Here is a 12,072-nt window from a genome sequence, read left to right as displayed (position 1 = left end):
CCCATTGCTCGGTCCCAGCTCCTGCCAACCTAGCAGTTCAAAAGCACGTCAAAGTGCAAGTAGATAAATAGGTACCGCTCCGGCGGGAAGGCAAACAGCATTTCCGTGCGCTGCTCTGGCTCGCCACCCTTAGTCATGCTGGCCACATGACCCGGAAGCTGTACGCCGGCTCCCTCGGCCAATAAAGCGAGATGAGCGCCGCAACCCCAGAGTCGGCCACGACTGGACCTAACAGTCGGGGGTCCCTTTGCCAGAGAAGAATGGCAGATCAAGTTGACAGATTATGCCGAAAATGGCTAAAATGACTGGAAGAATAAGAAATCAGGAACACTAAAATTTTAATAAGGAATGGGGAAAATTTATAACTTATCTTAAAGGCCACTGTAAACAGTTAAAATCGTAAGGAGGACTGGAATATCACTTGGGAGTTTAATGGGGCATTTTGGATACAATAGAGAGGTAAAAGATTTGGATTATTATAAAAGATGCAGAAAGAAATGATTAACAATAAGACCCACAAAGGGAAGAAGGAAGTCCAAGAGATTCCTTGGAATCTTGTTTTTATGTTGTATGTTGGATATGTGACTGTAAAATTTTAATCTGAAAAACCAAATAAATAAATAAAAATTTTTAAAAGCTCTTTTTGCACCAGGTAACTCCAAGTGGACCTGGCACGAAAAGAATTTTTGAGCTCTCGGCCTTCCTTCCTTCCAAGGCAAGGCCCACTTGGTGTGCTCTTTGGCTTTTACAAGATGGTGCAGGAAATTCCCAGAAGCCAAGCAAGCCTTGCCTGGGACTTCAGACATTTCCCCTCAACCAGACTGTCTTCAGCCACGTATGGTTGAAATCACGCAAGTCAAATGCACGTAATGTGTAGGTTCACTGTACGGTGGTACCTCGGGTTAAGTACCGTATTTTTCGCTCTATAAGATGCACCAGACCACAAGGCGCACCTAGTTTTTGGAGGAGGAAAAAAAGAAAAAAAATATTCTGAATCTCAGAAGCCAGAACAGCAAGAGGGATCACTGCACAGTGAAAGCAGCAATCCCTCTTGCCGTTCTGGCTTCTGGGATAGCTGTGCAGCCTGCATTTGCTCCATAAGACGCACACACATTTCCCCTTACTTTTTAGGAGGGAAAAAGTGAGTCTTATAGAGCAAAAAATACGGTACTTAATTCATTCTGGAGGTCCGTTCTTAACCTGAAACTGTTCTTAACCTGAAGCACCACTTTAGCTAATGGGGCCTCCTGCTGCCGCCGCACGATTTCTGTTCTCATCCTCAAGCAAAGTTCTTAACCCGAGGAGCCTGTAACCTGAAGCGTCTGTAACCCGAGGTACCACTGTACTTACTATTCGTCGTCCCCCCCCACGCTCTTTGTTTAGTCAACGGTTCTGAGGAAGCAATTGCTGAAAGGCTTTTTGAAATCCAGTCAGCTCGCTATAAAAAGGGAACGCTCCCCTCCCCCACCGTCTTCTTTTTTAAAAAAGAAGAAGATGCTTTTGCACATCCACACCTGAGTCTCCACTACAGCTGCAGCCTTGGGGCCCAACGGGTTGGTGATGGGGATTGTGTAGGAGATGACGCGGCTTTGGTGGCACTTGTTGTCGCCAGTCCACGAAGTCAGCGCCACGTCTGCGGGAGAAAAGGGGACATATCAAGAGGAGGAATTCCTTCATTATTGTGCTTTTGAAAAAAATGGAGTGGGGAAAACAGTATGTGAAAGCCAGTGTGGTGTAGTGGTTAAGAGCGGTAGATTCGTAATCTGGGGAACCGAGTTCGCGTCTCCACTCCTCCACCTGCAGCTGCTGGGTGACCTTGGGCCAGTCACACTTCTCTGAAGTCTCTCAGCCCCACTCACCTCACAGAGTGTTTGTTGTGGGGGAGGAAGGGAAAGGAGATTGTTAGCCGCTTTGAGACTCCTTAGGGTAGTGATAAAGCGGGATATCAAATCCAAACTCTTCTTCTTCTTCTTAAGATCAATACACAAATCATGCAGTGCTAAGTTTTTTAAGAATCGCTTGCCCCCTGCCCTGTAGGTCCTGAAAGACCTACATTGGCTCCCAGTATGTTTCAAAATTCAAAATGTTGGTGCTGATATTTAAAGCCCTAAACGGCCTCGAGTATACTGCACCTGAAGGAGTGCCTCCACCCAGCTTCGAGGGCCTTCTGGCGGTTCCCTCACTGCGAGAAGCAAAATTACAGGGAACCAGGCAGAGGGCCTTCTCGGTGGTAGCACCTGCCCTGTGGAACACCCTCCAATCAGATGTCAAGGAAACAAACAACTATCTGACTTTTAGAAGACATCTGAAGGCAGCCCTGTTTAGGGAAGCTTTTAATGTCTGGTGTTTTATTGTGCTTTTAATTCTGTTGGGAGCCACCCAGAGCGGCTGGGGAAACCCAGCCAGATGGGCAGGTTATAAATAAATTAATACTACTACTACTACTAATAATAATAATAATATTCTCAGGACATGGAAGTGGCTCTGAAGGATTCCATTTAGGAACTTTCCCCAGCACTATCTAAGGATTCTGAGGATTGATCCAGAGAACATCTGTGTGCAAAACAGAGGCTCTTTGTTACTGAGCTGTGGCCCTCCCTCCTGTAAATTGGGATCGGGGCGAAAAGACAGTGCTGCAAAATGGATTTGGGTCTAAGTGATGGAGAATGACAGATATTGGCAGCATCCATTGTTTTATAGCTTGAAACATCCTCCCAAACCCTGCTCCTGAACAATAAGGGAGGATGTAGCTTTGCAGGCGTCCCCGTGCCCTCCTTACCTGTGAACTTGCGCTGGTCCAAGAAGCCGTGTATGAACTGGGAGTCGCTGAAGAGCATCTGCTGCAGCCTTTCGGCTCCAACATGATAAACGGTGTTGATGAGCAACCGCCCCGGCAGGTCCGAAAAGAAAGCGTCCACCTCAGCTTGAGGAGAAGAAGAAAAGAGTTTAATAATAATAATAATAATAATAATTTATTATTTATACCCCGCCCATCTGGCTGGGTTTCCAAAGCCACTCTAGGCAGCTCCCAACAGAATACACTCATATGGCGGGTTGCAATCGCTGCGGGTTGCGCCTTTTCGGGTTACAGACACGCCGAACCCGGAAGTACCGGAATAGATTACTTCTGGGCTTTGCGCATGCGCAGAAACGCAGAATTGCGTCACACACATGCACAGACGCAGCGCTGCAGGTTGCGAACGCTGCAGGTTGCAAACATGCCTCCCGCACAGATCACGTTTGAAACCCGAGGTTCCATTGTATTAATAATAATAATAAAGTGATTAAAAAATCAAACATTAAAAACTTCCTAAAACAGGGCTGCCTTCAGATGTCTTCTGAAACTCAAGATAGTTGTTTATTTCCTTGACATCTGATGGAAGGGCATTCCACCACTACTGAGAAGGCCCTCTGCCTGCTTCAAGTGCAGCAGGGGCACCGCTAGGTACTTAGAAGAGTCAGGGCACGGGGCCCATAACACAAATTTGCATATTATCTGCATACGACAATTCACACACACACCCCATTTAACAGAGAGGGGGGGGAGGCTGCCCTCACCTTCATCTTGCGTTGAGGAGGAAGAATTGCTCATGTCCGTGGGGAGCTCCTCGCTGGGGAGTGGGTCCCCCTCCAGGGGGGACATTGGCGGCCCTTGTGGCAAATCGTCCCTGGGAGGTTCTGTTGCTGAGGTCACTGTGTGGCTGGAAGAGGCATCCACTTGGCTGTCAGTGTTCTCATCTGGGTCCTCTGCCAGCTGGAAGGAAGTGGATGGGCACAGTTAGTGACACACTTGAGGAGTTTGCTCTTTTTCGAGTGGGCAAAAAAATCTCCAAATGTTTTCCAGACATGGGAATACTGGCTGCGTATTTGGCATTGAGCATCAGCACCTGACATCTGGCGGGGGGTGGGGGGTGGAGGGACAGCAGCTGATGCCTGATGGTATTTTGACAGCTTGCATGCAATAGAAGTCTGGATGGCATGAATTGGAATGTAGTACAGCTAAATTTTTGTACAGCTGCAAATTAAATGCAGATCATGGAATCCTACATGCTAACAGCAAGCATGCTCTTTGGGAACCTATCCATTCTTATGTACCCAAAATTCAAAATCCATGCAGAGATATCAGGGGTTGGGGGACACAGCTAAAAGAGGAATGAGCTTGCTCAGTGCTGCAGAACAGCAACTGAGCTGGAGAGTGTGAAAACGGAAAACCAAGGAGTGGAAATGGAATGGAGTACCTTGGAAAAGGGCAAGGCTGGGTAGCTTAAATCTTGAGCAGCTGCATTGAGCAGTAACAATTTCTTAACCGTTCCGCTTCCCTACCTCTAATAAAACTCATGTATCTCCTGTGGAATCCTGACAATCATTTTTCTCTTTCTGTTGTTTTTTTAAATATTTATCATGACTGCTAACAAGTTTTATTGTGGCACCTGATAAAATGGACTCTAGCCCATGACACAATAAATCTGTTGTCTTTAAGATGCCACAAAGTTCCTTATGGCGTTTGTTATTAACAAAGCTACCTCCTTTGGAAACTTTAGGTAGCATATTTTCTTACAGGCTCAGAGCATATCTAAACTACTAGCACATCAGTCGTAAACCAATCTTAGCCTCACGGCTTCATGCTAAAGAATCCCAGGAACTGTAGTTAGACAGAGTGCTGGCCATTCTCGAGACAAGATCTCTAGCTCAGTTTCCTTTTAAGGGGAGGGAATGTGTTCTGAAGTAGTTCAAAAGCCTGTCATTTTCCTGAAACGTCTTACATTATCGGGAAGTAAAATCATAAAACTATTTTAGCAGGAAGTGTTTAGGTATGACAACTTCGTTTTGAGGGCTCCCTCTGGATGCTATTCTTGGACATTTCCCAGCTCTGTAGGGCTTGACTAAACAACAATTACAGATACAGAGAGAGAGTCTTTTTGGCCGTGAAAAAAGCAATCTCACAGAACTGGACTTCTAAAAATACTCCAGATCTTGAAACATTTATCTGTTTTGGCAGCAAGCAGGGAAGGAACGGTTTTATTACGTGAGATAAAATCCCTTGATCTGATTTAATTTGCACTCATTTCCTGGACATGTTTTATTTTAATTAGTGAGGAAACTTTCCACAGTCCTCCACTTGCCTCTTCCTACACCTTTACGTGTATTTCAAGCTTCCTCAAGGAACCATTCCTTTGTTGCTTGGGCTACAGCAGAACCCTTGCATGTTGCAGAGCATTCTGGGGGAAGATTCCAGAATGTTCTCTGCTGCTCCAGAGACCAGTGGGTGGGAAACACAGAGGGGCAGATTTTGGCAAAAAGGTACAAGAACCCCGCCATCCTCACCGAGGTGGTCCCGTCACTACTGCTGGCCAGCGAGTTGATGCTCTGACTGGCGTCCCTTTTGTCAAGGAGGGGGCTGGTGTCCAGCTTGAGGTCCGTGCTGCAGCGGGAAGTCAAGTCGCTCAGGTCAATGACATCCCCAGTCTCTTTCGGGCTTCTGTTGGAAAGAAGAGCCAGGGAAATGTAGAGACAAGGAGGAGGGAGGGTTCAAAAAGAAGCCCTGGGCTAAAAAGGCTGGCCTAAAAAAAGGAGTCAGAATGCACAAGGGTCCCCACCCATATCTACAATCAACTTAGTGGCAACTTCAGCCACTGGGTGGGGCTGACTCAGCATTCCTGAGCCTGGGTTTGCCAACTTTTTGGGGGCCTATGGGCACATTTGCAAGCTGGAGGAACTGTTGGGAACACCACACACAAACACAGACTGCAGCGTATTCTACTGAAGGGAGCTGCAGTCCAGCAAAGCCTGGAGGGCCACTTTAATGGCCTCTACATTAATGGTGTGTGAATGCTCTCTTTCTCTTGCGCACACATTATCTTGGGAGAGAGGGAAGAGACTTTCTCTTACAAGTGAGAATAATAATATAATAATAATTTATTATTTATACCCCGCCCATCTGGCTGGGCTTTCCCAACCACTCTGGGCGGCTTCCAAAAAAATATTAAAATACTGTAATACATCAAACATTAAAAGCTTCCCTAAACAGGGCTGCCTTCAGATGTCTTCTAAAAGTCTGGTAGCAGAAGGCCCTCGGTGCTGGACCTCAGGTAGAAAGATGGGGGTGAATGTGAGCAACGCTCGGACTACATCTTGATTCAAATTTGGTAGGGCTTCTTGGAAGGGGGAATGAGACAAAACTGCTGCACAGGCGCTCCCGGGTAAGAGGCTTGGAGCAAACAGAACTAGGAGAAGGATCCTCGCCTGAGACTCTGAAGAGGTGCTGCCAATCTGTGCAGCCAGCACTGGGCTAGGTGCACCCATTAGCCTGACTCAGTAGAATGTAACCTTGTATTTTATCCTATCTCCCCTGGCATCCTTGTAGTTACACTGCAGTCAGGGTGGGGACGCATTATGGTGTCTGCAGGGCAGTGTACACTCACCCCAAACCGTTGATCTCATCGATGGGAGAGACGTAATCATCATCCTCACTGGTGAGGCCGAGTTCAGAGCCATAGCATTGGTGGACAATGTGCCAGAGCTCTTGAGGGGACAACGTCTGGGAGGAGAGCACAGCATTAGAAAAGAGAAAAAGGACTGCAGTTGAAGAGCTTGGGTGAACAGGGCAAAATCAGTCCAGGCTTATCTGTTTAGTCCTGACACAGGTACATGCAACACATACACCCCCCCCCCCAATACAGTCTAGAACCCAACGTTAAACATCTGGTTCCCATTTTCAGAAACTGGGCAGAGGCTTCACTCACACAGAGACAGGGACATACAAGAAAAAATAAAAAAGAAATGACAAGATCTGAAATTCCAGTGCTGAAATATAGCAAGGACTGAGCTTCAAGCTGCCGTATCCTAGGTTGCTTCTGCAGGAGCAATGGGTCCGTTCTTACCTTATCCAGGAGCGTATTCTGCCAGAGGCGGAAGATCAGCATGAAGCAGCGGTCACGGGCCCCGAAGGAGGTGAAGAAATGCTGGGCACGGCAAGTGAAGAGAGAGCCTGAGATCAGTGCCCCAAAATCAGTGGGATCAAGGTGAATATTCATAGCTTCTACCTACAAGTTGTGCGCATGCTGTCGTTGCACAGCAGGGCTGAGGAACCTGCAGTCGTTCAGATGTTGTTGGGCACCAACTCTCATCATCTGTGGCCACTGACCATGCTGGCTGGCACTGCTGGGAGCCCAACAACATGGGGAACCCAGTATGGGGGGGTGCTGATAAAAGTGCAGAAAGCAAGTGTTGGTATCATCACCTATCAACCTCAAAGTTTTGCTTTGCTTGGATTTTCCTTTGCAATACTGCTTGCCATGCGACATAGGGGTGTGTGGGAAATGAGTCGACGTGATACCATTTGATCAGACAGGTTATGGGGGTCCATTCACCTGCCAAAATGGCCCACCAGGGATCAGGGATCCCAGGATCTGGCCAGCCAGCTCATGTCTTTGTCTCATCTCAATGTCATTATCAAAGTTCACCCTTTTACTAGCCACACTTGTGCTCTGGACTAATTGCCTGCAATGACTACATCCTGATAGCTGTCTATCAACAGTTGATAAGGTCAGTTAGAATCCTGAGATCCACAGAGCGCATGAAATGAACGAGACTTCCTGCAGAAGGTGGTGGACTCTCCTGCCTTGGAGGTTTTTAAGCAGAGGTTGAATGACTATCTGTCAGTAATGCTTTAGTAGAGATTCCTGCATTGCAGGGGGTTGAACCAGATGATCTTGGGGGTCCCTTCCAGCTCTATGATTCTATGATTCTACTGTTAAGTATAACAAAAGCAATTAAATGCTATTAAGAGGCAACTAGCTCACATGAACTGTTCCAGAGGCACACCCGAGAGTCACCCGATGTTCTTTTCCCTTTTGCTTTCGCGGGGCATTGCCCCTCTAGCTGAGATAACATATCAGAAGCAGGGGACATAGGAGATGCCTAGGAAAATAAAAGGCTGCACACTCTGCAGAGATTAATCACTGCGGAGCACAGCCTGTCCAGACACTGATAAAACTTTAGCTGAAGGGTGGGGTGAGGAGGACGAGAACTGTTGGGTCAGGGTGCAAACCAGCAACTGTGGGCTGGAGGCGAGGCCTAGGGCTGTGAGCTTGTTTTGAACAGGAGGAGGCAACAAGGCTCATCTCTCACATCCTGTGCCCTTGCGCTTCTATGTTTGCTGGGGCACAAAGGTTAGCAGGAAGCGGAGCACACAGATATGATTAGGATTATATCCACTGGCATGAGATTCACACTGAGAACAAAAGTCCAAGACCTTAGGGAGGCAGGTCAGAGGAGGAGGAGGAGGAAGAGGAAGCCGAGGGCAGGGCACTTCCTAACAGCTCCCCTTCACAGCTCTAGAAACCAGGTTTTCCTCATGCACATGTGCACTCATGCACAGCTTCAAAATGGCCATTGGAAACTCAGTAATGTTGGGAAGGGCACCATGACCGGAACTGTGCAAAGCAAGCTGCAACTATCACACAGGGAGCAGAATATCAGCTGGCACAGGGGTGAGCCGCCTTCCACCTTACCAGGTGGGAACACAGCTCAGTGGGAAAGTGCAAGCTTTGGATACAGAAGGTCCCTGGCCATCTTCAGAAATAGCAGGTAGGAAATATTATTGGATTGGCTGGCCAGCAAACACCCCCATGGGCAAACACTGACAGGTAGATGGTGCTACCACAATGTTTACCATCTGATGTCATGGTGATGCCGAGCAACTGACAGGTAGGTGGCTCCGCCCACTGGTCAAAGTTGACCTGCAGGGTGCGCGTGTGGAGATGGAGGTCTTATTTCAGTTTTGCATGCCGTATACCGTCTTACTGTATTTTGGTGGAAGTGTGGCTTGTGACTAGTTAAATAAATAATATAACAGCGTGTCATAACGTTTACAAAGCAAGAACGTACGCTGAAGATCTACAAACAGTTGCAACCCAAGAAATCTGCATTCGGTGATCTTAGAGAAACTGCATTCTTGGCTTAAGAATTTTAGAAATTATTATTGTCTGCTAAATGTCCACACCGCCCTTTGTCTAAAGATCACTAGAAATGCCCAGCTCGATCGCACCAAGGCCTACCTAGCCTAGAATTATTTGCAAGAATCCCAGCTGCTTCACCAGAATTGGCCACTGGTCCTTTCCCGTTGGCCACTGTTGGAGACTCGAAAGATCTTTGGCCTGTTCCAGCAGGTGCCTCCTTTTATGTTCTAGGCACCTGGAAACCCACAGGTTCCCCAGTCCAGATCTGGAATGTGCATAACACAGGAGTCAGCCCAAAGCACACACACACACACACCCGGCTCACCTTTTCGGTCTCTGTGCAGATCTGAATCGCGTTGGGGATCAGCTTGGCTGTCTTCTCCTTCCTGATGCATTTCACCTCCTTCAGCTGGATGGAGATCTGTTGCGGACGAGTGACATAACAGGGATCAGTGGCAGCAGGGGGGAAGGCCAAGGGGCTCGCCTGCGTACCTGACCCATCTCTCCCTAGGCTACATTGCCAAGGCACTCACCGTGGTCTCCCATCGGAAGATGTTGCTGTAGAAGCAGATCCAGTTCTCCGATAGGTAAAGGCGCCCTTGAAGCAAGATGTCACGCTGCAGCGCACAGGAGTAATCTGAGGAGAGGGGAGACGTCAGCTGCTGAGAGCAAGTGTTTGGGTTCAAGGCAGAGTCGGGGGAGGGGTTGGGGGAGCAGCAGCAGGCTTGTGGGGAGACCAATCCTGTTGATAAGGGGGATGAAGGCCACAGCTGCTGGGCACTGACCCAAGGCTGCTCTGTTTTTAATTTTTTATTTGCTTTTCTGTTACAATTCAGCATTAATACATAAACTGTTACATTCAAAAAGAAATAATAATAAGAGTACATCTTTTCATACACTTCCCTTACCCTCTTTCCATGGTTTCCTATCTATTCCCCACCTATCCACGTCTTCTTGTTCTTCTCAGTTTTCTCTCTCTCCCTCTCCTTATCTCAGGATATAACTGAGTTATTCTCACCCTGATAGGTTAATTATCTTGCTATAATGGTTTTTCATATAGTCTAATGGCCAATCCTCCTTGAACCTTTTATCATCTCAGTTTCTTGTTATGTCAGTCATACCAGCTAATTCCGCGTATCCCGGCAGTTTACGCTGCCACTCATCTTTTGCTGCTCTGTTTTCATTTCATTTTTCCAAAATATATTGCTCAGCCTTACTGTTTTCTTTTGGGGTAGGTTGCAATCACATAAAAACACAGCGACACAGCGACTAAAGCTGCAGTAACAAAGCAGATGCAAAGCTTGGTTAAAAACAGCCCACGTCTCTAAAAAGTCTAGGTGAAGAAAAAAAAACTGGTGCCTAAACAATAACAAAGAAGGCATCGCCTCATTTCAAAGGGAGCTCCCCATGTGAGGCTCAGCAGCCAGAAACGCCCTCTCTGTGGTCACTCCCCTGCCTCACATCTGACGTTGGCGCACCCAGAGGAGCGCGTGGGCAGGTGACCTCCATTTACTGGCAGGTTGATATGGGAGCAGTCAGTCCTTTAGAGCACTTATTCTAGAAACAGGACATCAGAATGGCTGCAGGTGACTAAACAGGACACTTCAAAGCCAGAGGCTTTAACTGATTTAATAGTTGTTCCATTGTTCTGTGGATAAAGGACAACAGTTTTGTGAAGGACTCTCTAACCTAGGAGTGGGGAACTTTCTTTCTGCCAAGGGCCACATTTCCTCATGGGTAATGTGCTGGGAGCCATGTGCTGGCAGTGGTTCGGACGACTAGAGCAAAAACTGGGTGGGACACCCCTTTTCTCCTTCTGCAACCCTTTTCTCGTTCTCTCCATCACTCCCCTTTCCCTTTCCTTATGCCACCTCCCTTCGTGTGTGAGAGAAAGAGATCCCATTTTCCCTGCCTCTCTCCTTTTCCCCATTTCCCCCTTTCTTGATACCCACATGAAATTAGGCTAAGGGTTGCATTTAAACACACACACACAACTCCCAGCATCTTCATCAAACTACAGTTCTCTGGTGTCTTGGGGAGCAAGTCTACTCTAGACCATTAAACTGGCACTCAGCTCATTTGTAAGCTTTTTTGTGCTGATTGGCACAAAGAGGCAATTTATGAGGTGTCCAGAAATAGGAATCAGCAAGCCTGCTAGTGCAGAAAAAAGATATGTAGGAGAGATCAGGCTGTGAATAAAGCGGGGGTGTCACAATGAATTTCTCTTCCAACCTGTGAACGGGGCCAATTGGATCTATACTTACAGACGGGGAGGGTAGGGGCTAATCTAAATTCCAACTATAATTCCTTTATACATTTTGACAGGAGTGGAATCCTCAGCCAGGAGAACTTAAAGGATGGACAGGAAAGACAAGAGAACCTAAAATGCAAGAAACTGCAAGGAAACCTCTTTCTCATCCTAATCATGACAAATACGAAATTAGAAAAGAACACGTTCTACAAAATGATCTCTCTCTCACAGCCAAAGGCTAGAGCCTTCAGAGACTAACTGCCTTTGAATGTGCATTATGTCAGGCATGCTTAAGTTTGCACCCTGGTTCTGGGCCAAGAGAAGTGAAGCGCACAATCTTTGCACAATCTTTTAAAAATGCCAGTCAGGTAATAATATTGCAAGGGAGAAAGATATTTCAATTTGCACTTAAAAACAACAACGACAAAACCATTTATCTCCCCTCCCTTGCACACAATGGGACAAATGGATTTTGCCCTCCCTGTGCTTTCAAATTCTCCAGAAATCGTAACTCTGCACAGAGAAGCATCAAACCAGTTCTCAAGTAAGTCTTTGGTCTCATCATGTATTTAAAATATGTTGCTTCCCCCCAGAGAAGCCTGGGAACTGCTGTTTGTTAAGGGTACTGGGGACTGTCATGTGCTTTAAATGCATGCTGTGGCTGTCACCAACTCTGATCTCCTCTACTGCAGCAAAGATAGAGTTTGTGGAAGCCCTCAAGAAGTTGCTGTCCTTCCATCTTCCTTGGCCCCATGGGGACTGATGGGAGTTGGAGTCTAGCAACACCTGGAGGGCCACCACAGGCTCCCCACCCCAGCTCTACACTATCAACCATCACATGTAGGCCTGCTGATACACCTC

The 12,072-nt window shown here is 47.1% G+C and overlaps 1 protein-coding gene and 1 long non-coding RNA gene across 5 annotated transcripts in view; one reads left to right on the top strand and one right to left on the bottom strand.

Moving 5' to 3' along the window:
• The window catches only part of GRAMD1A (GRAM domain containing 1A), a 54,405-nt gene that overhangs the window by 15,484 nt on the left and 26,849 nt on the right, over nucleotides 1-12,072 (bottom strand). For all 4 annotated transcript variants that reach the window (XM_082231594.1, XM_082231593.1, XM_082231595.1 and 1 more), the window contains 8 exons: nucleotides 9,494-9,597; nucleotides 9,286-9,381; nucleotides 6,882-6,962; nucleotides 6,423-6,538; nucleotides 5,326-5,479; nucleotides 3,559-3,754; nucleotides 2,780-2,923; nucleotides 1,515-1,633 (listed from right to left, as the gene is read on the bottom strand). In XM_082231594.1, coding sequence (XP_082087720.1) covers nucleotides 1,515-1,633; nucleotides 2,780-2,923; nucleotides 3,559-3,754; nucleotides 5,326-5,479; nucleotides 6,423-6,538; nucleotides 6,882-6,962; nucleotides 9,286-9,381; nucleotides 9,494-9,597 — 1,010 coding nt within the window. The remainder of the gene's footprint in view (nucleotides 1-1,514; nucleotides 1,634-2,779; nucleotides 2,924-3,558; nucleotides 3,755-5,325; nucleotides 5,480-6,422; nucleotides 6,539-6,881; nucleotides 6,963-9,285; nucleotides 9,382-9,493; nucleotides 9,598-12,072) is intronic.
• Nucleotides 4,586-11,916, top strand: LOC309537417. Its single transcript, XR_014221907.1, has 3 exons — nucleotides 4,586-5,301; nucleotides 6,861-7,022; nucleotides 11,286-11,916. It is a non-coding gene; the product is annotated as an uncharacterized lncRNA (long non-coding RNA).

This window comes from Podarcis vaucheri (genome assembly GCF_965113315.1).
Source record: "Podarcis vaucheri genome assembly, chromosome: 7".
NCBI lineage: Eukaryota > Metazoa > Chordata > Lepidosauria > Squamata > Lacertidae > Podarcis > Podarcis vaucheri.
This window is presented reverse-complemented; position numbering and strand designations above follow the sequence as displayed.